This window comes from Aulostomus chinensis, chromosome 2 (assembly GCF_037954235.1).
Source record: "Aulostomus chinensis isolate RoL2024-O1b breed Wild chromosome 2, RoL_Achi_v1.0, whole genome shotgun sequence".
Taxonomy (NCBI): domain Eukaryota; kingdom Metazoa; phylum Chordata; class Actinopteri; order Syngnathiformes; family Aulostomidae; genus Aulostomus; species Aulostomus chinensis.
The window spans coordinates 36,091,427-36,117,196 of record NC_141321.1 but is presented as its reverse complement, the minus strand read 5'-3'; the positions used below and the strand labels follow the sequence as shown (position 1 = coordinate 36,117,196).

At 45.8% G+C, this 25,770-nt stretch overlaps 1 protein-coding gene across 3 annotated transcripts; it reads right to left on the bottom strand.

Annotated features, from left to right (window-relative positions):
• Nucleotides 1–1,910: 1,910 nt before the first annotated feature.
• hsd11b2 (hydroxysteroid (11-beta) dehydrogenase 2) lies at nt 1,911–11,712 on the bottom strand. Of its 3 annotated transcripts, none has more exons than XM_086191960.1 (6): nt 11,596–11,697; nt 11,265–11,472; nt 3,905–4,117; nt 3,470–3,655; nt 2,953–3,090; nt 1,911–2,702 (listed from the first exon to the last, which is right to left on the bottom strand). In XM_086191960.1, exons 2-6 carry the CDS (start codon nt 11,404–11,406, stop codon nt 2,257–2,259), a joined length of 1,125 nt encoding a protein of 374 aa, XP_086048086.1. In that variant the 5' UTR covers nt 11,407–11,472; nt 11,596–11,697; the 3' UTR covers nt 1,911–2,256. The 3 variants fall into 3 exon arrangements, with proteins under 3 accessions (XP_086048086.1, XP_086048080.1, XP_086048072.1); XM_086191954.1 differs by having other exon boundaries at nt 11,265–11,480; nt 11,596–11,681; XM_086191946.1 differs by having other exon boundaries at nt 11,265–11,712.
• Between the last annotated feature and the right edge of the window lie 14,058 nt (nt 11,713–25,770).

Genomic DNA, 25,770 nt, shown 5'->3' with positions numbered 1-25,770 from the left:
ATCAGAGTCTCCCACCAAAACACAAGGCTATTCACTGGTTACTGTCCTATCACCGCTTCTCTCACCTGCTGTCAGCGGCCTACGGAACCCTCAGTTGTACCTTGAGCCACACCAGCTAAGAAACACGGTTCTGCCCGCAAATGGTGGATTCTGTCTTTGACCACAACAACGTTTTAATTTCTTGATGAAAATCACAAGTTTGCTTGAAAAGTAGAGAAAGTGACGCTTGTTGTTTCTTTTGACAAATTAGTCTTCATAGAACTGAAGACTCTGGTCCATCAGTTTGGTCACAGACGCTGGCGAGGATCAATCAATCAATCAACCAAGAAAAATCTCAAGAACTGAAATCAAACCCTGACAAGAAATCCATCCATCATTACAGTCCTCGAATCAGGTGATTCATCATGTGATTCATCATGTGATCAATGATCAGTTACACTGCTCCACATTCTGGCTGCGTTTGTGTTCAGAATTATTCACGTTGTCATCAATTTGTGTTTGTGCTGCCACATGCAGCTGTTTTCACCTGGGTTAGTGTGTGTGTACGTGTGCGTCTGTGTGTGTACGTGTACGTGTGCGTCTGTGTGTGTACGTGTGCGTCTGTGTGTGTACGTGTGCGTCTGTGTGTGTGTATATGTACGTCTGTGTGTGTACGTGTGCGTCTGTGTGTGTACGTGTGCGTCTGTGTGTGTGTATATGTACGTCTGTGTGTGTACGTGTGCGTCTGTGTGTGTACGTGTGCGTCTGCGTGTGTACGTGTGCATCTGTGTGTGTACGTGTGCGTCTGTGTGTGTGTATATGTACGTCTGTGTGTGTACGTGTGCGTCTGTGTGTGTACGTGTGCGTCTGTGTGTGTACGTGTGAGTCTGTGTGTGTGTACGTGTGCGTCTGTGTGTGTACGTGTGCGTTTGTGTGTACGTGTGAGTCTGTGTGTGTACGTGTGCGTCTGTGTGTGTACGTGTACATGTGCGTCTGTGTGTGTACGTGTGAGTCTGTGTGTGTACGTGTGCGTCTGTGTGTGTACGTGTGAGTCTGTGTGTGTACGTGTGCGTCTGTGTGTGTACGTGTGCGTTTGTGTGTACGTGTGAGTCTGTGTGTGTATGTGTGCGTCTGTGTGTGTACGTGTGCATCTGTGTGTGTACGTGTGCGTCTGTGTGTGTACGTGTGAGTCTGTGTGTGTACGTGTGCGTCTGTGTGTGTACGTGTGAGTCTGTGTGTGTACGTGTGCGTCTGTGTGTGTACGTGTACATGTGCGTCTGTGTGTGTACGTGAGTCTGTGTGTGTACGTGTGCGTCTGTGTGTGTACGTGTGAGTCTGTGTGTACGTGTGCGTCTGTGTGTGTACGTGTGCGTTTGTGTGTACGTGTGAGTCTGTGTGTGTACGTGTGCGTCTGTGTGTGTACGTGTGCGTCTGTGTGTGTACGTGTACATGTGCGTCTGTGTGTGTACGTGTGAGTCTGTGTGTACATGTGAGTCTGTGTGTGTACGTGTGAGTCTGTGTGTGTACGTGTGCGTCTGTGTGTGTACGTGTGAGTCTGTGTGTGTACGTGTGAGTCTTTGTGTGTACGTGTGAGTCTGTGTGTGTACGTGTGTATATGTACGTCTGTGTGTGTACGTGTGCGTCTGTGTGTGTACGTGTGAGTCTGTGTGTGTACGTGTGAGTCTGTGTGTGTACGTGTGTATATGTACGTCTGTGTGTGTACGTGTGCGTCTGTGTGTGTACGTGTGAGTCTGTGTGTGTACGTGTGCATCTGTGTGTGTACGTATGTATAGTCTGTGCGTATGTGTGTACGTGTGTGTGTGTTTATACATGTGAATCTGTGTGTACGTGTGTGTATCTGTCTATATTTGTGTCTGTGTGTGTATGTGTGTATATGTATGTGTGTGTTTACACATGTGAATCTGTGTGTGTGTGTGTGTGTGTGTGTGTGTGTGTGTGTGTGTGTGTGTGTGTGTGTGTGTGTGTGTGTGTGTGTGTGTGACAGGGGCTGATGAACAGTTTGACACTGTCCTTTGCTTCTCTGCTCTCAGGGAACTGCAGCATCTTCAGATCAAACTGCTGCTGCGTTCCATTGTTACTTTGCCGTCAAAGGCAGGTGACGCCTGTGTGTCTCTGCATGCAGCTGCTGCCAAGCCCCGCCCCCTCCAGCTGTGTCCTCGGGAGGTGAAATGATCCTTAAGGTAAGTCTCTATAATTTTTTGACAGGTGAGTAAAGCTCTAGGAGTGCATTACAAACATTCTTGTCTACTTCTTCTTCTATGCTATCACACCATCTTTCTCATTGTTGTTGTTGTTGTTGTTGTTGTTGTTGTTGTTGTTGTTGATGTTGCTGTTGTTGTTGTTGTTGTTAAGCTCATAACCTGACTGCCTCCTCAGAGCTTGCGGCATGAGGGTCTTCTTGACAAATAGTTTCTGGAGGAAGCGGTTGCAGATGCTGAAGGGACAATAGCTGTGAATGAAGTACAGGAGACCAACGCCAGGCCCTGCAAAGTAGCGCACTTGTGGCTGCAGCGCCAGCAGCGCCTGCACAATGGTGTCCACCACGGGGCGCACGTCAGGGTTGGCCTGGCGGGCGTGGCTCTGGAACAGGTCCTTGGTCTCTGTGATGTAGTCCTCGCCGTACTCCTCCAGCAGTGACGGAGACAGACTCTGCAGCAGCTGCTTGTGCTGCTGCTCCCAGTAGGTGTGGTTACTGGACTGACCTGGGGAGATGAGGGCGCTTACAGTTACCACGGCAACAACACTTCTCACAGCACTCACAACGCAGGTAGTTAACATAAACCTTCAAACACTGCCAGGTGTGTTTGTGATTCACCTGTTTGGAGGACATTGGAGGAACATTCTTATGTTGTTTACACACACATTTTGTTGTGTTTGCCATGCTGGCAGCACGCTGCAATGTGTTTGACAGATTGTTGTAAAATGCAGCACATGGTATTGTTGCCATCTTACCTGTCTTATAGGAGGATGGCAGGATTGTGGACACGTGGACACCCCAGGGCTCCAGCTCATGGCGCAGCGTGTTAACTAGGAGGTTTAGGGCCGCTTTGGATGCTCCGTACGCAGCCAGGCAGGGAAATGGCTGGTCACCTGACAACAGAGGCAAAGCATTGTCATGGTAATACATAGTGAGTATGAAGTCGTGTCATGATTAATCCCTGCATTGGTTGCCATGGTGACACCTCCAGATGAGCCCTCTTGTCTGCTTGACTGATCTCTGTCTTGGTGTGAGGAGCTGAGGTGGATGACAGGCATCCGTGTTCCTGTGGGATGTGTGAGGGGCCAATGGGCGCCAAGGCCGCACAACAAGTTGGAGGCAGCAGAGACTCAGATGGTGCTAAGGAACTCTCAGACACATATTTGCCCGTGTGTGTGTGTGTGTGTGTGTGTGTGTGTGTGTGTGTGTGTGTGTGTGTGTGTGTGTGTGTGTGTGTGTGTGTGTGTGTGTGTGTGTGTGTGTGACACCCACCGGCAGGGCTGGAGATGGTCACGATTCGTCCTCTGGCCTGTCGTAACAATGGTAGGAAGCTTTTGGTAACATTCAGGGTCCCAAAGAAATTAACCTCCATACAGCTCCGGAAGTTCGACATCAGCGACAGCTCAACGTCTCCAAAGTTCACACACACGCCTGCATTGTTGACCAAACCCCACAGACCTGAAACAAACACACACACACACACACACACACACACACACACACACACACACACACCATTAATGTTGTAGAGTGGAAGTAGCATGAATGAGGAGACCACAACAAAGGTTGAATCCAAACATGGTGGTCACACTGAACAATGGAACAGTGAGGTCACATCAGGATAACAAACATAGACGTCTGCAGGCCTCAGCAGGGTTGAAACACCCAGTTGTCCATTTGTTTGCGTGTCTGTTTGTGCATCCGTACCTTTCAGGCCCAGCCGGGCTTTGATGTCTAGCAGGGCCTGTTGGACCTGCTGTGGCTGGGTGATGTCCACATGCAGGAGGGTGAGTCGTGGCGAACAGGTCCTCTGCAACTCTCGAGCTCCATCGCCCATCACATCCAGCACTGTGGCGAACACCTCAAAGCCCAGAGAGTCCAAACGCTTGGCTGTCGCCTTCCCAAAGCCCGAGTCGCATCCTGCCAGCACACGAGACTGAGGTTCATTGATTTTCTCAGGAAGGTTTCTGTCTGTAAAATTATTTATCTGAGCTGGATTGCAGTGATTTTTTCAGATTCTCATAAAGGTAAAACAAGAAGACCAGCTCACAGGGGAGACAGCCACGAAGACTTACAATAAATGTTTGTTAGTGTGTGTTCTTTATTTATGCAGTATGTTCAGTTGTTGTTTTGTTTGACAGAAACAGCAGATTCTGGGTCTCCTTCTAGACATCACATATCATCAGAAGTTAATGGCCATCAGTGACATCGGGTGTCTGCACCATGACAGACCCGCCTCCCTCTGTGCCAGGCCCAGAACCAGCCAACCCACTGAGCCAAACCATGTCTGCCGTTCCTGCAGCTGCTTTTTATTGACACAAATCACAAGTTTGTTGATTTGTTTGTTTTCTCACAGGTCTGTAGTGACAATACAATCCTCGCCATTGTTCGCAAAACTCCTGTCACATTTGCTTCCTGGAGGAGAAACTCTCGCCCTGCGGTGCCCCCGTTCCCAGAAGTCCTGGCAGTTACCACCTGACCCACAGCAGAACTCGCTGTTCTGTTTGTTCTTTTATGTGCTCCACTGCGTTGGCACCGTCCTTCCCTCTGTGTCCTTGGAGAGTGTCCAGAGTCTGGTCCCAAGAAACATAAAAAAAATATGACACACCTGTGTGTGTGTGTGTGTGTGTGTGAGAGAGAGAGAGAGAGAGAGAGAGAGAGAGAGAGAGAGAGAGAGAGAGAGAGAGAGAGAGAGAGAGAGAGAGAAATCTATTTTCAGAATTGTCTCAGGTCTGATTTAGTTTGGGAACAAGAACCTCTAGAATGATGAAACTCGTTTAAAATTAAAAGAGTTTGAATAAAAAATGTATGTATATATATATATATATATATATATGTATGTGTATATATATATACATATATACGTATATATGTGTATATATGTGTATATATATATATACATATATATGTATATATGTGTATATATATATATACATATATATGTATATATATATACATATATATGTATATATGTGTATATATATATATATATACATATATATGTATATATGTGTATATATATACATATATATATATGATTGATAGATAATTGATAGATGATAGACAGAAGCCTGAAAGAGGAAGTCAGAGGCATCAGCTTGGCATTCAGATCAATCTTATTAATCAGCAGGAAGAATCTTTGTGTGACTTCAAGAGGAACACTGCTGCAGCTGCAACAGGAAGCGTGAGTGACATTTAATGCCTAAGTTACAGCACCCTCCAGGTGGCGCTAATTCACAGGCATCAAAATTGAAATTGATGTAGAATCGCAACGAGCTTCCAGAGGCTTCTATGTTCAGAGCTACAACTCAGATCGACTGGCGTGACCTGAACGCATCTTGATGGACTTCAGACTCAAACAGCTGACAGCCAGGCAGAGCTCCTGTTCACATGGAAATAAAACGTGATGATGCAGAGCAGGTTTCAGAGAGTTCCCCTCTAGTCTACCAAGTTCCTGGTTTGATACAAGAGACCCTCAATAACAGCGTCAGTGTTTTACGTTTTCCTTCCCTGTTTTACTTCGGACTGCATCTGATACAGAAACAGCATTTTGTTCGTTTCTGACTCAGAAAAATTGTAGAATTCCCCCAAACTACAATATTTCTGAGCTCTCTATACTGAACCAAGCCCCTACATTTGCATACACTGACTGTGAAACACCCTTAAGTTAAAGTTCGGTGAAGGACAAGTGATCTTGAGACAAGAGAGGTGATGGGTCCATGCTTCAGGAAGACAGGAGGGTGCAGGAGAAGGCAGCACAGCACCAGGCCCTCCCTCATGGCCCTGAAGGCTCCTTGAGCCTGAACCACTGACCAAATCATGACTAGAACATTCTTCCAGCAAGAGGTTGAGTCTGATGCTATACTAGACTGAATGCTTAACATGTCACTCAGTGGCAGGGGGCGACAACGTGTGACAAGGAAGTAGGGATGTTGTTGGCTTTGAGGGTCTTCGGGGGTCTTCAAGAGTGAGGTTGAAGGTCGGATGTCAGGGTTTCAGGAGTTTGATGTGTGTTGTGGGGTGTTTGTTGGCGTCGCAGCCCCTCAGCCTCAGACCGCACAAAGTTCGGGCAACTGGTGAGGGCAGCAGGATTCCAGTTTCCCTCCCATCCATCGGCCCCTGAAAGGCCAGATGAGGGTTTCTGAGTGAAACTGGAGCTGAGGGACGTCCTGAGAGAAGCGCTCGTTAAAGCAGATGATTCGTCTCCATAAAGCCGTCAGGCTGCAGCTGCACATGAGGCCGTGTTATCTCAGCAGGACGCGGCTCCGAGAGGACGCACATCATTATGTAACCTGGTGTGGGACTCCGAGGGTCCCCTCAGATGCGTGGTTGGAAGAGTGGAACTCAACTGAATCGGGAAAGTCTTGTGATCTGGTTCAGACTCACCATTGGTGGTCTGATGACTAAATATCTTACCAGAGAGGGACTTTATGGACGGAATCTCTTGAACAAGATAGTGAACAAGAAGGATTTTTCTTCTTCCTCTTCTTCTCTTTCTTCTTATTCTTGCACCAAATTCAAAACTTTGTAGTTTGAAGACTGCAACGTAAAGTCATGAAAACTTGTTGAAAGCAGAAAGAACAGATAAGGGAAAAAGGGAAGCAACAGAAAAGGTCAAAACGACAGAAGCTTCAGATGAAGGGAATGGAAGAAATACAGACCAGAGAAAGGCTTAGTGGAAGGGAGGATAAAGAGAAGACTGCAGGAGTAGAGGGACAATTCTAAGAAAGCAGGTAAAAGGAAGTGGTGGATTTTTATTGCTGCTGTGGGATGGAGACCTTTGGACCGGAGGCTTGACTCCAGGCATCTGGCCAGACGGACTCCTTCATAAGAAAACTGATCAGCTTCCAAGAAGTGAAGAGAAACTGAGTCAAAGGAGAGGGAGACACATGTGGGATGCCAGTAAATAGACTGCTGAAACATCTTGGCCTTGATTAGCTTAGCTTAGCATTAAGGCTACCAACAGGGACACACTGTGGGTCTGTATAGCAGCTTGCCAGGTCTGCCAGAATAATTGTGTTCAGCCTAGCTTAGCAGAAACACAGCGAACAAGTGTTCGCCAGTTTTGTGTCTTCTTCCTGTTTCTGTTTGCTCAGTTACCAGCATTTATCAGCTCAAACAGGAAGAAACTTCAGGGTTCATCTAAATAAAAAAAGTAAACACAGATGTTAGATCTCATGTAGCTACCACACAGGCTAACCAAGCCAATTGATGGATGATGATGTGTAGCTACAGAATGTTTCAAGAAAGCTTGTCAGAAATGTTGATTTAAAAGTTGTGTCGTTTTTTTATAAGCAGGAGGCCTCAGCAGTCCTGACAACTTCAAGGCTTCTCAGGCTGATTTTCCGGCAGAGCCAGTCGTTTGGTCAACCTGTCGGCAGGATGCCAGCCTGCAGCACCAGTCAGCAAGCCCCAAGACTTCACCCTTCATCCCGTCAAGAATGTGCTTCTTTGTACGATGCAGAATTAGCTTACTAAGAGGTTTATGGAGACTTTTTCCACCCTTTGCTGTTTGAAACCTCCTCTCAGATATTGCCGGCATGCTGCTACATCCAAGCCAAGCTAAGCCATCAGAGGGCGCGACACTGTTCAGACTGTCATCAGGCCTCAAGGAAGAGCTTTTTTAGTTTCCTGCAGCAGGATAGGAACTGTCTGGCTCTGTATTCATGGCATTAACATGTTTGCATACATGCAAAGATGAAAGGTTGTGTGGGCCTCTGTGTTGCCATGAGAGCAGACAACCGCCTGAAGGCTCAATGGTGAAGGCTTAGTTTGCAGCAGACACAGATCTGATCGTACGTAGGTCACCTTTCTTCCAGTTGCACTGGTTCATCCCTCCGTTTAATTCTACACTCACATAAAATAGATTCCAACAATGGCGAAGTCCAACAAGTCATCACATGACAAATAACATTTCCACCAGGCATCTGAGGCCAATGTCAAATGTGTACGGGCCACCAACACCGTGCAAAAGTGCGGCATGAGTCTGTAAACTACAATCAATACAACACATGACACTGAAATAATTACTGTTGTCAGCCTGCTTTGCTGACAGATTTTTGTTTTTTTTCATTGTGGCTATGGCTCTGCGTCATCTTTCGGGAGTGTAACTCCTCCCACAGCCTTGAGGAAAAAAAGAGTAATATATACATCAAAAGGTGTCTTAATCAGGGCAAGTATGCGATTGCCTTCAGGGTTAGTTCAAGTAACTATGACAAAAAAATCCCCAAAAATGTGGTGAAAGAAAAGTAGAACTTTTTACATTCTTGGAGATATTTCATTTAAAGTTTAAACAGGTGCCAGGTGTTGGGAATTGTCTTTGTCTGAAGAACCATCTGGATATCCATTGAGGTACAAAATCACAGTGAACAGATGGCAACATTTTTGGAGAGTTTCTGGTTTTACAATGAATGTTGAATCCATCGGCAAGAGTGGGTGATGTCATCACCAGACTGATGTCATCCCTAAAGTGATGTCATCACTAGAGTGGGTGATCTCATTGCTGGAGTGAGTGACGTTTTGGCTCTAGAGGGTGTGATGACATCACGAGTGATTGTGGGTGGGACGAAGAGAGACCTCCAACGGTCCCACTGTCTCCCATGATATCTCTCTGCAGGGTTGTCAGCAGCTTACAGAGGCCCCAATTTGTTGTTATCTCTCTTTGCATCATCTCTTTTGAGCCCCCAGGAAAACAAAATACATCCACACCATAAATTATTAAAACCGATGTCTGACATCAGTAGATAGCTACATACAAAAAAGGGACAGAGACGTAGGCCCACACAAAAGGTCAACAAGAAATTTCCGTTTGTAGCTCACAATTAAAGCTCTGTTTCCTGACAGACATTTTAAGCCCTGTGACGAGAGACAGGGAGAACATTTCCAGGGACATTAGTGAGGAATTGCATTTGTTGCTTCTGTAAACTTTTAAAGAATTTGTCAGGTGACATGGTCATAGGGTGTCCTGGTTTGGGTGATAGGAACTTACCAGGAGGACATCCACACTGCCGTTAATGTTTTAGGGCTGCAGGTCTTGTGATTTCACAGCATCTCTGCATGATGGTCAGTTGATCAGGGACACTGGATTTCACTGCCACATTTCTAATCTTCCATCTGTCTTATACATCATGGACTTTTGACCAGCCTTTTAGGAAAGGAAGAACAGGACCAGGAATGCTGGGGGGGGGGGGGGGGGGGGCTGCTTGTGCGAGCGTCATATTGACAGATACAATACTGTCAGACTGAATACATACTGTCTATTCAAAGTAGTTTTAAAAACAACTCATTATTAATGACCCAATCGCAACCGATGCAGCTGTATCTCACATATTTAATCCAAATCTGTCAATTGTAATACAGCTAATTATGTATGTAAATGAGTTTCAACAGAAAAGTTTCTGTACTTCAATCATTTTATTGTTTCATGTCAAGTTTATAAAAGTCAAAGATTTTACGAGTCAGTTGATGTGATTTTTTCCTGTCGTGACTTCATTGGAGTTCAGAGTAACATCCAATCAGAAGCTCCTGATGGACGCTCACGAGTCATCACAACAGAAACGCCATTCAGCTCTTTGACTAAACACAGACTGCAGTTCCCAGGGTTCATTTCAGCAACAAGCCAGCAGTGTCAGCCACCTGAAGTTCAACATCATGTCACATCAGAGTGTGTGATAGACGACTTCAGGTGCAGAGGAAGGCAACCGCTGTCCTGGTTTTGTCTCCACTGGACAACTTTGACTTCCCGTCGTGGGCAGCGTGGCGTGTGTGACTGACAGAGAACTTGCAGTTGTCCCGATGTCAGTCTCTTTGTCCAGGTTTATTGTCTCAGTTAAGGCCATCCAGCAGGTGTTTGTGTAACCCACATTTCTTCTCAACTGATCAAACGAGCACTGCTTCCTGCGTGGGAGGTCACTAGTGGAGACCTTACCACACCCCCATTCAAAGTCCAGCTGAGTCTGGAAATGTTTGACATGAGAAATCTCTGCCGGACGTCAGTAAGGACGATAAAAATACAAACAGTGTTCACAGAAATGGAACCAGCAGGTTAACTATTGGACCTGAGCATCAGTCAAAGCAATTCTGGGTCAGGCAGCACTGGGTTTGGTTTTCAGGTTTGTAGAACTGCAGGCAATACTGAGGGACAAACACAAGTCGATGTTCTTCTGCTGACAGACTTGCTTCATGAGCAGCACAAGGAATCTAAGCAGCTGCAGTTGGACAGGATGTACTTCCTATTTACACTGCAACGTACAGGAAGGAGGAGGGGTCAACATTTGTTGTGCAAGTTTTGGGAAATTAACAGGGAATGGCTTGAGCCATCAGTGGGCTCCGTTCACATTTAGATGTAAAGCTGATGTATGTACAATGTTTAGTCCCCCCTAATGGTGGCAGCGATCGTGTCGCTAGTCAAGTTCACGCTTATGTCAGGTAATATTAAATAACACCACCACAGAGGGTCCATCGTCATGGCAATGGCAATTTTCCCCATCTAAACAGTCGGGGAGCGTTTCCACTACGAGAGCTTTACTTGTAGATTACAGGAGAGAACAGTCTGCTGTTATTAAACAGTCGAATTAATCTGCAGATCTGATTATCTCGTTAACTACGACACAAAGAGGCGGCAAGCCAGCTGGCCACCAGGCCAGCACGATGTGATTAAGAGTCACAGAGACAGAGGCCAAACACACACACACACACACACACACACACACACACACACACACACACACACACACACACATAAAACAGATCCATGTCAATCCAGCAGGAAGTTGTTGCTGATGAAAATTATTTACAGGCAGACACACACACACACACACACACACACACACACACACACACACACACACAAAGTCAGAATTGCTGAGTCCCTTGTACATCACCCCACCCCCTGCTTCCCTAACTGAGTCCCTTGCTAAGTCACTCACTGATTCACTCACTGAATCATTCACTGATTCACTCTCTGGTCCAAACAGTTTTACTTAAGCAATGGAAAAACATTCAGCAGCTAAACGTGTATCAACACCCCCAGACACACACCAGTGGAGTGGGCGGAGCATCTTCTTACCTGTGATGAGGACAGCCTTGCCCTGAGCAGGTAGGGTGGCAAGTGGCGGCCTGATCCTGGCAGCTGAGTAGATGCAGCAGGTCAGTCCAAGCAGCACTAGCAGCAGCATGGCTGGCAGGTAGAATGCCCACAGTCGCTCCATCACCACAGTGGCACCCAGCCAGGCCACCAGGGTGGAGGAGGCATTCAGGTGAGTCGCCAAGATCTTCTTCAAGACTCCACCCACCAACATGGTGACAATGCAAAGGTAAATCCAAAAGGGAAGCGTGAAGTCCTCCATCACTCAAGAGATGCACGGATTCAACTGACTGACAGATTCTGATGCTCTCACCTGTCTGTCTCACCTAGCTGTCTCACCTGTTGGTCCCTGTCTCATACCCCAAATGTGTGTGCGTCCGTGCTCTGTGGCTGCTCAGAGGAATGAGACCCGTCCTGCTTCTCTCCAACAGCCTGAGTGTTTATATATCTGAGCTGCAGGAGGAGGAGGCGGAGCTACAGACAGCAACTAATCTGCTACACACACACACACACACACACACACACACACACACACACACACACACACACAGGTTTGTGCAGCTATCCTTGTTAGGACATTCTGTTGACTTCATCCATCTGAACATTCTCACCCTAACATCAATTCACTCCTCAACCAGGAACTCAGACATTTTTTTTTTTGCTACACATTGGGACAACTAGAGGTCCTGCTAAGGTTCTGGCTTATACTAGAAAAAGGTCTGTAATAGGTATCAAAAGCATCAAACACACACACACACACACCTGAGCATACTGGCATACTGCTTGACTGGTAGGTACACTCATGGTGTCCCATGTCTCCTGTTGAAGTTTGCTGTCTGTCTCCAGGAAGTGTGTTAACACAACAGATCAAAGTGATCCTGAAATAACGACATCAGAATGGCAGTTTGGTTTGTCAGGCCTGTCGCAGTGATGACAAGCGACAACACTGGTGGGCTAAATAACCCACCAACGGTTTCTAGATGTAAGACAATGTTGAACGGCATCAAAGCAGGTTGTCTGTTTCGTCTGGTTTGACCTCAGTAAAACATCCCACCTTCACGTCAAAAGGTCACATCGGATTTCATCTTTAAATCAGTCCTTCAGTCTATGAGGTGTGGCGTCCTCTTACCTTTGGCCCTGAATTTTAGTGAAAACTTTCAGGGGTTTTTGGATCCAAGAGAATGGCGACCTGCTGGTCTCCTCAGCAAATTTGACATGTGCCGTGCTCAGGATCAGGTCAACAGTACACCACCAGACTCACCAGGGTGACACGATTACCTGCTGATCTTCTGACCTATTTAATCCAGCCACTCCTCACATGGATTCCAGATCAGCTTCTATATCACACACAACTTGCAGGTGGCCCCGTGCCCACACAGCAGGAACTTAAGATAGAGACCCACAGTGGCACCCAGAGATCAGGAGGCCAGGAAATCATGGTCAGGGGAACAAAATCAAGAGGTTGTGGTGTGGCGACACATTGGGGAGAACAGGGCCAACTGGTCCCTTTTTTAGCAGGCAGTCACCAGGTGTGTGTGACTGTTTGTCTGCATGCAGGAATGAGGTTCCCTAGTGAGAACCTTCACTGAACCTTCTGTCTGGATCCTGACTCGTAGAAAGCCCAGCCTGCACAGAGTGGCCGTCTAGCAACCGAAGGGTCGGTGCATCAATCCTCACCCCGGTTGAAGTGTCCTTGAGCAAGATACTGAACCCATAATTACTCCTGTTGAGTAGGTTGGCACGTTGCATTGCTGCTTCCACCATCAGTGTGTGAGTGTGTGTGTGTGTGTGAACGATTGAATGAGACGACACTGTCAAGCGCTTTGAGTGCTGCTGAGGTAGACAGGCGCAGGACAAACTGAGTCCATTAATGTTTACATGGAATAGTCAGGGTTATGTACAAGTCGCCAGACAGTGCCTCAGACTTGGGTTCACAGCTCCGGTCTCTACTGTCTTTGTTTATTTCACACACACACACACACACACACACACACACACACACACACACACAGAGTATATTTTTCTATACAGAGAGAGAGGGAGAGAAGAAAATGATCAGAAATCCACATTTATAGAAAGAAATGAACAGAAATGTAAATATGTGTATAGAGATGGTCGGTAATATAAACAGAAGGCCTGTCAACATGAAGGCTTAAATCATCATGCATTTAACATGTTATACCTGAGTGTAATACACACATTTTCAAATATCACAAGTAATTGTGTGCTGTTATGTTCCTTCTTACACCTTAAATAACTAAGCTGGACCCCACAGTGCTTCTGGAGCTCAAAAGGCTCCGCCCACCTTCAGAGGCATGACTGTCACATTCATTTCCTCAAAAGAATCAGAATCAGAATCAGAATACTTTATTAATCCCGGGGGAAATTCTGTTAGCGACTGTAACAGGCTGCGAGCGTCCTGGCGCACGCACACATATAAGAGCTTACAGAAGGAACCAAGGCAACCAGCAAGCAGGTGAATTGTGACAACACGAAATTTGGAGCAAAAAGACAACAATTACAAGACTTTTTTTTTTTTGGACTAAAGAGCCACTCATCCCACAATGCATTGCAAACGATATTCCCAACCGTCTGTGTAGGTTCTCATTCATCCAGGTCATCGTAGATCGAAGCGAAGTAAAATCTGGTCAACTGGACGTAAGTTTATCTTGAAGACGTTTCACCTCTCATCCGAGAGGCTTCTTCAGTTCTAGTGAAGAGTGTGGAAACTCCAGCTTATAAACCTATGTGGGAGTGGTCAGTGCTATTGTGGTGGAAACGACCCTCCCGAGACTCACCTGGCCTCTCCAATCCTCTTCCAGGTCCAGAAAGGAGGAGAGCTCCAGGAGGAGGGAAGATGAAGAAGGCAGGAGAAAAAACATAGTGATCCCCTATGTGGCAGGGGTTTCTGAGAAATTAAGGAGAATCTATAATAAGCACCGCATCCCTGTGTCTTTTAAACCAGACAACACTCTGAGACAAAGACTGGTTCACCCCAAAGATCCCACCCCTCACAGCCAGAAAAGCAATCTGGTATACGCTGTCAGATGCAGTGAGGCCTGCACGGATCTCTACATAGGGGAAACCAAACAGCCCCTCAACAAGCTCATGGCCCAACATAGAAGAGCCACCTCTGGAGGACAGGACTCAGCGGTTTTCCTCCACCTCAAGGAGGAAAGCCACTCTTTCCAGGACGACCATGTCCAAATCCTGGACAGAGAGGACAGATGGTTTGAAAGAGGAGTTAAAGAAGCCATCCACGTCAGGATAGAGAAACCATCTTTGAACAGAGGAGGTGGACTGCGACATTTCCTTTCTCCTATTTACAACCAAGTCCTTTCAAAGCTTCCCCAAAGAGCTCAGCTGAAAGACCCATGTGGAACGGCTGCTGCCAGCACAGCCCATTAGCATCTGAGTGGTCGGTGAAACTCCCTAACGACCACCCCTGAAACTCCCTGACACCGCACAACAACTATCGTTTGGGGAGGCCAGGTGAGTCTCGGGAGGGTCGTTTCCACCACAATAGCACTGACCACTCCCACACAGGTTTATAAGCTGGAGTTTCCACACTCTTCACTAGAACTGAAGAAGCCTCTCGGATGAGAGGTGAAACGTCTTCAAGATAAACTTAGGTCCAGTTGACCAGATTTTACTTCACTTCGATATTCCCAACCCACTTTAGTTTAAAATTACTATGTTGGTGACCAGTGACCATCATGTTGTTGCTAGCTAACTAGCAGCTGATGTCAGTGCACTGATGAGCCAAACAACCCAGGTTTCTGCTCAGAAAGATGTTCATCTTCCTGCAGCAGTTTCCTCTAAAACGATCTCGAAACCTCATGAAACTGAAAATGAGTCATGGTGACTGCTACAGTAAACATTTCCATGGCAACAGCACACTCCACCAATCAGAGACACTCTAGGACTGTGAGTGGCAACGAGTCAACCCTGGATGGTTATGACATCGTGGCTGACAATCAACTCCTCTATCAAGGACTGAACAGGCTTTTAGCTCCAGAACCACGGTGGCCGCGTCACTGTTGAGTTCCTTACAACAAGAAAAAGATAAAGTACAGGCAAGTGCAGTGTCAGTTGTGCGCAGTGATGGAATTTTATCTCTGACATTTTTAATGTCTTGGTTCTCTTCATGAGTCAAGTTGCAACCTTGAGCTGTCATCCTGACCGCAGTCAGTGACAGTGAAGCAGGACAGACAGACAACATGAACCCAGCGAGGACGACTTCCTGACCGGGCAGGACTGAAGGAGAGTGAACCTGTTGCTCTGACGGGCAGCAGAGGTGGAAACAACCTTCACTGATCTAGAACCAAGCCAAGAAGAAGCTCCAGGAACCACAAGCACCAGTAGTCAGATGAATGCTGCGGCTCTCCAGGGGGGCCTGTGGCACTCCATCAGACCCTCTCAAGTCCACTTCATTGGGGCACAGACGGAACATGGATGTGCTGGTGGTCCAGGGACCACAACTGTTGTTGTTGTTTGTTGTTTATCGAATATCAAAAATATCTAAATCAATTTTTGCTTGAAAATCATTCCTTCCAGTTTTTTTGTCAGAAAATGACTCAACCCTCATTTAAGTGTTGATTTAAAAACTATGGATGAATTCAGAATTTAGGCTTCAATCTTTTATCTCATATATTCTGTTTTTTAATAATCAGAGTGCAAAATATTCTGAGTATCTTGAAAGACGAGTGAAAATATTCAGAAACTCTGTCAACAACTTGTAGATGATTAGTTTTATTTTGGAGAAAGTCAGAAGAATAACTGTTATTCTTTTGTCTGAGCTCGAGCTCCCACCTCCAGGCCACCACCAGCCTCCTCTCATTGAATGCATCTGCTTGGACATCTCAGTTTCATTTCCCTGGTGAGTCTGTCCTTGAGCGAATAGTGAACCCCTAATTGGTCCTCATGGGTAAGTTGTTGAGCCTGTGAGTGACTGAGGTAAAGCCTTGAGAACCAAAAGGTAGAAAAGTGCTATAAAAATGAGTCCAGATCATGGCCTCATTAACAAACAACAATTCTGAAATGACAGCTGAGTCAGCGATGAAGGTTCAGGTGGCCGAGGCAGTGGCGTCTCACTTTCTCGACAAGACGTCAATAAATACGGTGGGAGTTGATTTGTTATTTGTACTTTGTTTTCCGGTCTCTGCAGACAGCAGACCCACTCAGCAAGAAAACACGACGTTTCAGTTAAAAGAGGGCGGGAGGTCATGTTTGCCATTAGCATCTGTGCTGCATCATTGTGCATAGGAGCCTAAACTCAGGCTGACAGCTGACATCTTTGAACCATCTGACAGTAACGAGCTAACGAAGCTCAGAGTCTTTCTGGCATCCAACAGCTGCCTCCTCCCTTCTCATCACTGATCACTGCCAAACATCCCTCCAGCTCTGAGCCAGGACCCGGCGGGCGGCCACAGAATCAAACAGCGGGCCGCCGAGGATCCAGGGAGGAGTCCAGCCTACAGCTCTCCTTCTGTTTACATGGCGGCACTAATGAAATCAGTTGAGCACTGATTCAGCTGAGAACACCCTCAGGTGAGTCTGATACATCACCTTGTGTCAGTGACTCCATCATCATCTCTCCATCGATCATCCTGCTCTGCACTGCTGATCCTATAGAGCAGGGGTGGGCAATCATGTGCCATGGAGGGCCGTGTGTATGCAGGTTGTCCTTCCAACCAAACACTTTAACAGGTGATTCCACTGATTAACACACCTTCAGCCACAGAAGAGTGTTAATCAGTGGAATCACCTGTTTAAGTGTTTGGTTGGAAGGACAACCTGCATACACACGGCCCTCCATGGCACATGATTGCCCACCCCTGCTATAGAGGGTGGCAGCAGAGGTGGAGCTTCACCTCGACAGCTCACGCATCTCAGTGGTGAAACACGAGCAGTTTGGCTGAGTAAGTTGTAAGCAAGCCAACACTCAACATCACCACCATATCTCCAGTGCCACATGAGCAACAGCCTTGTCCTTTGTGTCCCCCCAATGACCATCCTCTCCTATATGGGACCGTCACCGGAGGGTCCTTCAATGAAGAGGGGTTGCTCCAGCAACTCTTCACTGTGATTTTCATGTGGACTGAGAGCTGCTTCATCCTCCTCCAGCAGTGCGTCGGCCAAGATGCAGTCAGCAACAGAGGACTTTGAAAAGGACTGTGACTCTAGCAGGACATGCCCACACTATCCCAGTCGACCGGAGTTCATTGTGATGCTGGGGGTTCTAAGATAGTGGCTATCTATCTCTACCTATAGGGTCCATGGCTCACTGCGCTGTAAACAAGTGCTTGGGTGCAGAACCTGAGCTTGCTGTTCTGGAGGACCCTTGTCCTCAGAAGACCAAACGATGTTGAAGTTTGTTTGAGATGGTTTTTGATCTCATAACCCTCCCAGGTGGTTGATCATGACATCATCATCATAATCATTGTCGTAGTTATCATGATCTTGAACCTCCTGATGCCAAGTAGTTCACCATCAGGTCGAAAGTCACACATTGTTGTGGTTCTGAGTGAATGTGTGTTAGCATTGCGCGTCCTGCCGTGTAAACAGATTTATTGTGTTTAAGTCCAAACAGGCTGCTGCTCAGCGGGGTGCCATCAATTAATCAATCAATTATTCATTTACCCAATTAGTCAGTTGTCCCGCTGCATCAGGACAGTAAGTACTCGAGCCATCACGAGTACAGGACGCACTTACTCCTCACCCATAACACACTTCCTGTTTATACAACGAAGAGTCCAGTGCAGGTCTTCACAGCCACCTCAGGGTGGGCTCCATTATTGATACGGGAGGAAGATGTTATACATCATACACACACACACACACACACACACACACACACTCATATACACAGTATATATATATATATATATAAAAAATGTATACAGTGTGGATATATATATATACACACTATATATATGTGAGTGTGTGTGTATATATATATATATATATACACACACACACTCATATACACAGTATATATATATACAGTATATATATATATATATATACAGTGTGTATATATATATATACACACTATATATATATGAGTGTGTGTGTATATATATATATATGTATATATATATATATATACACTATATATATATGAGTGTGTGTGTATATATATATATATGTATATATATATATGTATATATATGTATATATATGTATATGTATATATATATATATATATATATATATATATATATATATACACACATACGTAGTAGTATGGGGTAGTGCACAGGATCATCTGTGCTTCTAATGGGACATGTTCCTTATATTTTGTCTCCTTAATGAATAAAAATTGAAAGTATTAGATACACCTTGAACCCATGTGCCTGATGTTAGCCTTCTTATTGCTAGCCTGCCTAATGCTAACCTGCCTGAAGCTATCCTGTCTAATGATAATGTGCTACAATGACCAGTCATGGAACCGAATGAGGACGACAGCAGGGTTTTAGTACTGTGTGAATGGAAGTCTGTATTTATTCCTGTGGAAGACTTGAGGAAGTGGTCAGGTGGTCATGTGATGCTGAGAGCCTTCATGTTGCCCTGAGGACACACGAAACATGCTGGGGTCATGTGACGACCTGCAGAGTGAAGGACAAAGAGGTGGGAGTTGGTCTGCACGCAAAGCCTTGGTCGACTTAGCAGGACACACTGGACAATGGAGCTGCAGATTGAGGTCAGTGGGTCACCGGGCCTCTGTAGCCTGGTCACCATGGCAACCCCTGTATTTAAAGAGGGGTTTCTTAACTCTTAATCACGTGAGGGGTTTCAGCAACAGGTTGCCTTGTTGCTGACATCACCGGTCATATGACCAGCTACTGGGAGTGATCCATATGAGGTCAATTTGTTGATGTGTGTTCCTGCATTGCCTCTGGTTGTCTTGGATACAATGAAGAGTTTCTCTGGGTTCCTGTCACCATAAACGACTGCAGGGCCGCGTCCTCCTACAGGTGGTCAGTGTAACTGCTTCATTTGAGGTTGTTGATCATTGATTGCATAACCACAGCTACACTCATGTTGCATTTTTGCAAGTTTAGACTGCTCAAGTCTATTGTCTTAAACATCATGTGCATGTCCTGTCTTGCTGGGTTTTTTTGTCACTTCCTGCTTCTGCTTTATTTTGAAATTGTTCACTTCGCATCGTAACATTTGGGTGAATTAACATTAACTTATTCAAGTTATATGCCATATTTACAGGAAAATGATGATACGCTCATTCACACGATTCACATGTAAATGTTCCCTCGCTGCCTGTTGATAGACATCTCATAACATCACATCCAACATCCACGGTACAGTGTGAGGAAGATGCAGGCACCTTGGCAGCTCAAGACTGGAGTCTTCTATGTCCGTCAGGGGGGACATGGAACACCAGAAGAAGCCAGGGGAGACCTGTTGTCTCCTGCGAGCAGCGAGAAGGGAATTAGTTGGAAAAGAGCTGGACGCAGGGGTGAAAGTGAGCCGGAACGAGCCAGAACGCAGTTCCGGTAAAATATTCCGTTAAAAAAAGGAGGAGAAGGGAGCTGTCAAAATCCCACAGTAAATAAAGAAAACAACATCTGAAGGTGGTTTCACACTGAACGTGGCAGACGCGCTGCGCTACCAAGTTGCTGGGCTTGGTTTGCGCTCATGTGACGTCACAGCGCACCCACCTACACAATGAATGGACCTCCCCCGCGCAGCCTGCGTCTTGCGCGTTCAGTGTGAAACCGCCTTGACACGGAGTCGTGCCCATGAGCGCATCTCCGCATGCGAGGCGTTTCTGGTTGGCTGACAGACGGACACCTGGGTCACGTTACCAGCATTGTTAGTTTTGATTGGTTAAAAACCACACTGTTCTGCTTTCACGGAACGAAAAAAAGAGAAAGAAAACAAAACAGAGGGCAAAATCAAAGAACTCGGCTGCTGGCGACCTGCTTTGGCACAATGAAAGATAAAATAAGTGACATGTTGAAGGGAAAATGTGACAGAGTTGAAGAAGCAGGAGAAAAAGTTAGCAAAATGAGACCCATGGAAGATTGAGACTCAGAGCCACTCATTGATGAGAGCGAGTCTAGGGAGAGACTATCTGAGGAGTCTGCCAGTGAGGACCTACAGGAAGAAGAAACCACTGAGTGACGGTGATGATCTGTGTTTCCATGTCTGCCTCCTCCCTGTTGTCAGCGCTGTATTGGGCAGTTGCTGTACAAAGCAGTTTTCAAAGCATTTCCAGGGGTCGCGTGGGAAGGGCGGGGCTATGGGGGCTGCAGTTGTGTGGGGAACAGACACCCAAAAACTGTAATAAAATTCACCCAAAACCGATTGAAAACCGTAAAACTTCGTCGGCTGTACGCGCCCTTTGGTTAGGGTTTTAATGTACGCCCAAAGGGTGCGCGTACAGTTCTGGCAAGACTTTTAAGCCACTTTCACCCCTGGCCGGACGCCACCGCTTCCTGCGTAGGACCAGAGCATTTGGCTGACTGCAGTAAGTCTCTGTCACCCAGCCGCTCCCCCTGGGCATCGCACGGCGCCTTCAGATTCGACCCTGAGGAGGAGGCTCGTAGGCTCAGCTCACCATGAGTTGATATTCAAGTGTGCGTGTGTGTGTGTGTGCGCGCGCGCGTGTGTGTGCGCGTGTGTGTCATCCTTCAGTCTCCCACTACAAATTGATGTGTGCAACATCATACAACAGCCAGATACTCAGTTTCACTTGGTCATGTTAGTGTAGTGTATAGTGTTAGTATAGTAAATAAATTGGAGTTAGTGCCATGTTTATGTTTTTCAGTTACTCAGGAATATGTCACCAAGATTTATGGGTAAGCACGGAGAAAACATTTATGATGCACCCAAAATGGATTGAAACAGTTTGGAGTTGTCCCAGTACACAGGAAATACTGACTGACATGAACACACGTCCACCATAGAAAGTGGCCATATTGGATTTTGAGTTCTGAGCTGATGAGATATCGATCATCCATCCATTTTCTATCGCTTATCTTGTTAAGGGTTGATGTCTCTTCGATGTGATGATGTGAAGATGATGAAGAAACTGCCGCTGACACAGTCTTAGTTGCTTAGGTGTATTGCAGAAAGCACAGTGTCACTGCTCTCGAGCATCCATTGAGAGATTCTTGTGGCCAGATTTGAACCTCTGGCTGCTTGGCAAAATCCAGCTGCAACATCTTTCTTACATACTAACCGATACCTCCCCTAAGGGCTGTCAGATACCACAGGGTCACGAGGGGGTGGAGCCTATCCCAGCAGCCTTCCCCCTGGACAGGTCACCAGTCCATGGCAGGGCCAACACATAGAGACAGACAACCATTGGTTCTCCCAGCCACGCCTACGGTCAATTTAGAGTCTGGATTAACCTGGTCCCTCTTGATGTCTTTGGACTGTGGAGGAAGCTGGAGTACCAGAGAGAACCCAGCAGGAACAGGGAGAACATGGAGACTCACCCAGAAAGACCCCGTGCTGCAGCCGGGGCTCCACCCACAACCTTCTTGCTGGGGGGCCACAGTGAGGACCACTGCTCCACCGGGCCGCCCTGCTGAAATGTGTATTTGTTTATTTTCTTCATACTGACCAGTAAACTTCAAGCAGTGTGGCTTAGCACATAAATTTAACAACTGTGGGGTCAATCGTGTTTCATTTGCCTCGACCACTGGGGAGCGCTACAGATAAGTAACAGAAAGAGCAAACACTGTCAATCATAGTGTTGTCTACCATGTGCATTAAAGATTTTGATCCATGTCACGACATGAGGTCATGAGGACATGAGGGCGACATGAGGTCCAAACATCTGCTGATGGCCTCCTGATGAAACCCTGGCCACCATTGCCATTGCAGGCAGAAATGTCTTAGACATTCGACTGTTAAAATGAAACTCTAGAGAACACAAACACGGCTCGCTGTGATCATTTAGCTCAGAACCGCATGTCTGTTTGCAATGGACCACGGATATGGTTCTTCTGACATTCAAGATTACCCATCAGCCATTGCACCTTCCAGCAGCTGACAGTTAATATATGTAAGGCAGTGGAACGAAACCTTTGTTGTTGATGCAAGTAGAAGAACTTTTTTCAAATTTGAACTTTATTTCAGTCACATATCCCAGGTAGCAACGTTACCATGCTAACACAGGGGGAAGTGAGGTGCAGGAATCAGCTTCATTTGTCTTTCAGAACAAAATAACCCTTTTGACATGTCAAAGACACTAAAGACGTCTGATCATAGACAGAAGATGGAAGGAGGTGTGATGGGGGAGACAAGTGATGCAGACACTTGACCTGCTTTATGCTGGCTCCGCCTCTGAGACAATTCAGGAACATGCGAACAACATCAGCTGAAGAATGCTTCCATTGTGGAGGCTGAAATGCTGGCAGCATTGCTGCGAGATCAGACTCATTAGAGGATGGCGTGACCTCCAGCATGGACACCAAACGGTCAAAACACCACACGTCCTGTTGACAGGAACAGCAACAATGGCGTTGTTTATGCTTGATTTAGCATCTCATAGTACACAACATATTGCCTGTGTGAGTCTCATTATTCACATGTGAGCTCATGTTAGAATGATGGGTGACGACATGCCACCAGTGAAGCCACCTCATATGTTGACACCTCATCAGCAGCCCGAAGGTGCGTCACATTTTACCGTCTTTCGTTGATCTGTCCAGCGCCCATTTTGACCTCAGGAGCTCTCGTTAGATGAGGCAGAAAGTTCTGAAATGTCCAACTGAAAATGCATCACTAATAAGACAGATGTTGAAGTGAGCAGCTGAATTGATTTGAATACAGAAAGTTGTTATTTATTTATTATTATGTTTCATCCTTTTTTATTCATTATGTATAATTTCAATTGTTGACATAATCATAGACAGTGACAAGCGATCAATGATGGCAGTTTCCCAGAATGATGCTTTGTTTCCCTTGGTGTAACATCCTTTGCGTTTGAGCTATTATTATGGTCATTGTGAGGTCAATCTTTATATGCTATATCATGTTTTTTTTTGTCAGGACAGTCTATGCTATCCAGGCGTGCCATCAGTTCACTTGGTTTTAGTTACATATATTTTATTAAAAAAAGTTAAACACACAAAAAATTCATATGACAAAAATTTCCAACATGTTTCTCCTCATAGAAGGTTTCCAGAACACATATCTTTGCATACTGAGTTGGGGGAGTTTCCCTGGAATCTGACAATACAAGCACCATGATGGTGGGAAGTTCTATGACCTCACAATCTGCAAAAACACGTGGTGTGTATGTGTGGCGAGAATAAAAGCCATTTTACTGAAAGAAACGCGTATTCTGCTTACGATGAAAAATATGATTATTTTAAAAGAAACCTGCATCAATAATACACAATAATACATAAATAATTTACACAACTATTTACAAAAACACGCAACTCTATACCATACTATATACATCAAAAGGGATTTTCAAGATTCCCTATGGTGTCCTACAGTTATTAGATCAACATATTATGAAGTAGCAAATATTATTATATACATGGGGTCTTTCTGGGTGAGTCTCCATGTTCTCCCTGTTCCTGCTGGGTTCTCTCTGGTACTCCAGCTTCCTCCACAGTCCAAAGACATCAAGAGGGGACCAGGTTAATCCAGACTCTAAATTGACCGTAGGCGTGGCTGGGAGAGCCAATGGTTGTCTGTCTCTATGTGTTGGCCCTGCCATGGACTGGTGACCTGTCCAGGGGGAAGGCTGCTGGGATAGGCTCCACCCCCACCACCCTCAACAGGAGGAGAGGGGGAACATGGAGGGAGGGAGGGATGGATGGAGGGATGATGGAGGGATGATGGATGGAGGGATGGATGATGGATGAATATATGGAGGGATAATATTTGGTAGAAAATAGTTAGCTTATATGAATCTTAGATCTCTTGAGTTGGATCCATTCAATGAAAAAACAACTCCTCATCATCAGAAACTCCACTCTCGAAGCCTGAGCCGTTGTCCAGGTCACTGGGACCAACGTCTGCAGTGGCGTCTTCATAGATGACTTGACCAATTCAGCTGCAGTTTATTTCTTCAGTGGTATTTTTTTCCCTAACATTGTAGACTGCCTTACCATGTGCATGTTTTCAGTGTCCGACACTGACCTGTAATGACCTGAACCTGAACCAATCTGTACATGCGCATTTACAGTACTTACTATTATGCAAAGATAAATGCAATGCACGTGTGTGTCTTATATCATTATAAAGCTCTGTTTTATGATAAACCTGCTGTATCTGTCTGATGACGGGTTCATGAGTTATTGTGATGAAAGTAAAAGGAGTGCACATCAACACACATCTTTTGCGAAACGTATTTATGATCAAATTCATCCCAAGTCAAAAATTATTTTCTGACAAATATTGAATGAAAAAATGAGTGATAGGTACCATTGAGAAGGTGCAGCTTTGCAGTTTCAGATGACATGAGTGTGTTTGAGCTCCAATGAAACCATTACAAAGATATAAGTGCAAAGAATGTGTATCTAAAGTCATGCACTTCGCTTGAATGTGTCCCTTAGGGTTAAAGTGTACTTACATGGTTTACACTGTGAACGTCTCCTCTCTTGCAGCTCAAATCAAAGTGAAATCTCTTCTTCTGGCTTCCTAAACAGTGACAAGAGCAGTTCCTGCCTATCTGGACCCCTCATCCTGGTCTACACGCCCTCTCTACTCTGCCAGTGAGAGACGGCTGGTGCTCCCAGCCCAGCGTGGCTCTTCTCCTCTGTTGCTCCCTCATGGTGGAATGAACTTCCCAACTCCATGCGACCCTCAGAGCCCCTTCCTACTTTTAAGAGCCGTTTGAAGGCTCAACTGTTCAGGGAACACGAGGCCCTCAAACCTGAGCCTCCTCCTCCAGGTCCTCAGGGTGGACCGAGTCAGGAGGTCTGAGGCCGGCACTGAGTGAACACTCAGCACTGACGATCGTGGATACTGAAGATACTGTTGATGGTGAATTACTGGTTGAGGTTAAATTATATTAAGAAAACAAAACAACCTGTCACTTCTCCTGCCACTAGGTGGCAGCACCTGCAGTAATCAAACTTGAAGCTCTTGTCTTCTTACTGAGGTTCCTCCCTCCAGTCTACATTCTTGCTTGTGTTGTACATCATTTTGGACAAAAGTGTCTGCTAAATGAAACTGTACCACAATGTGTGGAATGCCACAAAGGCAAACCAACAACATCATTGGATGGGTGCTGGTTAGAAGGCATGTGTTTGTGTCACAAATGACTTGACATGGGAGTTCAGCCCTGATTGGTAAGACCAGAATAATGACTGCATTTTATTAATGAAGTTTAAATACAGGAAAAACGGAACTGATGGTTGTATTTCTTTAGTTGACATCAGTTTGCGAGTGGTTGAAAGGTCCAGCTCCTTACTGTGCGTTCATGCCAAACGCGAATTCGCGCGAAAAGTTTCCATACAAAGTCTATGCAAATGCGCAAACGACGCAAATT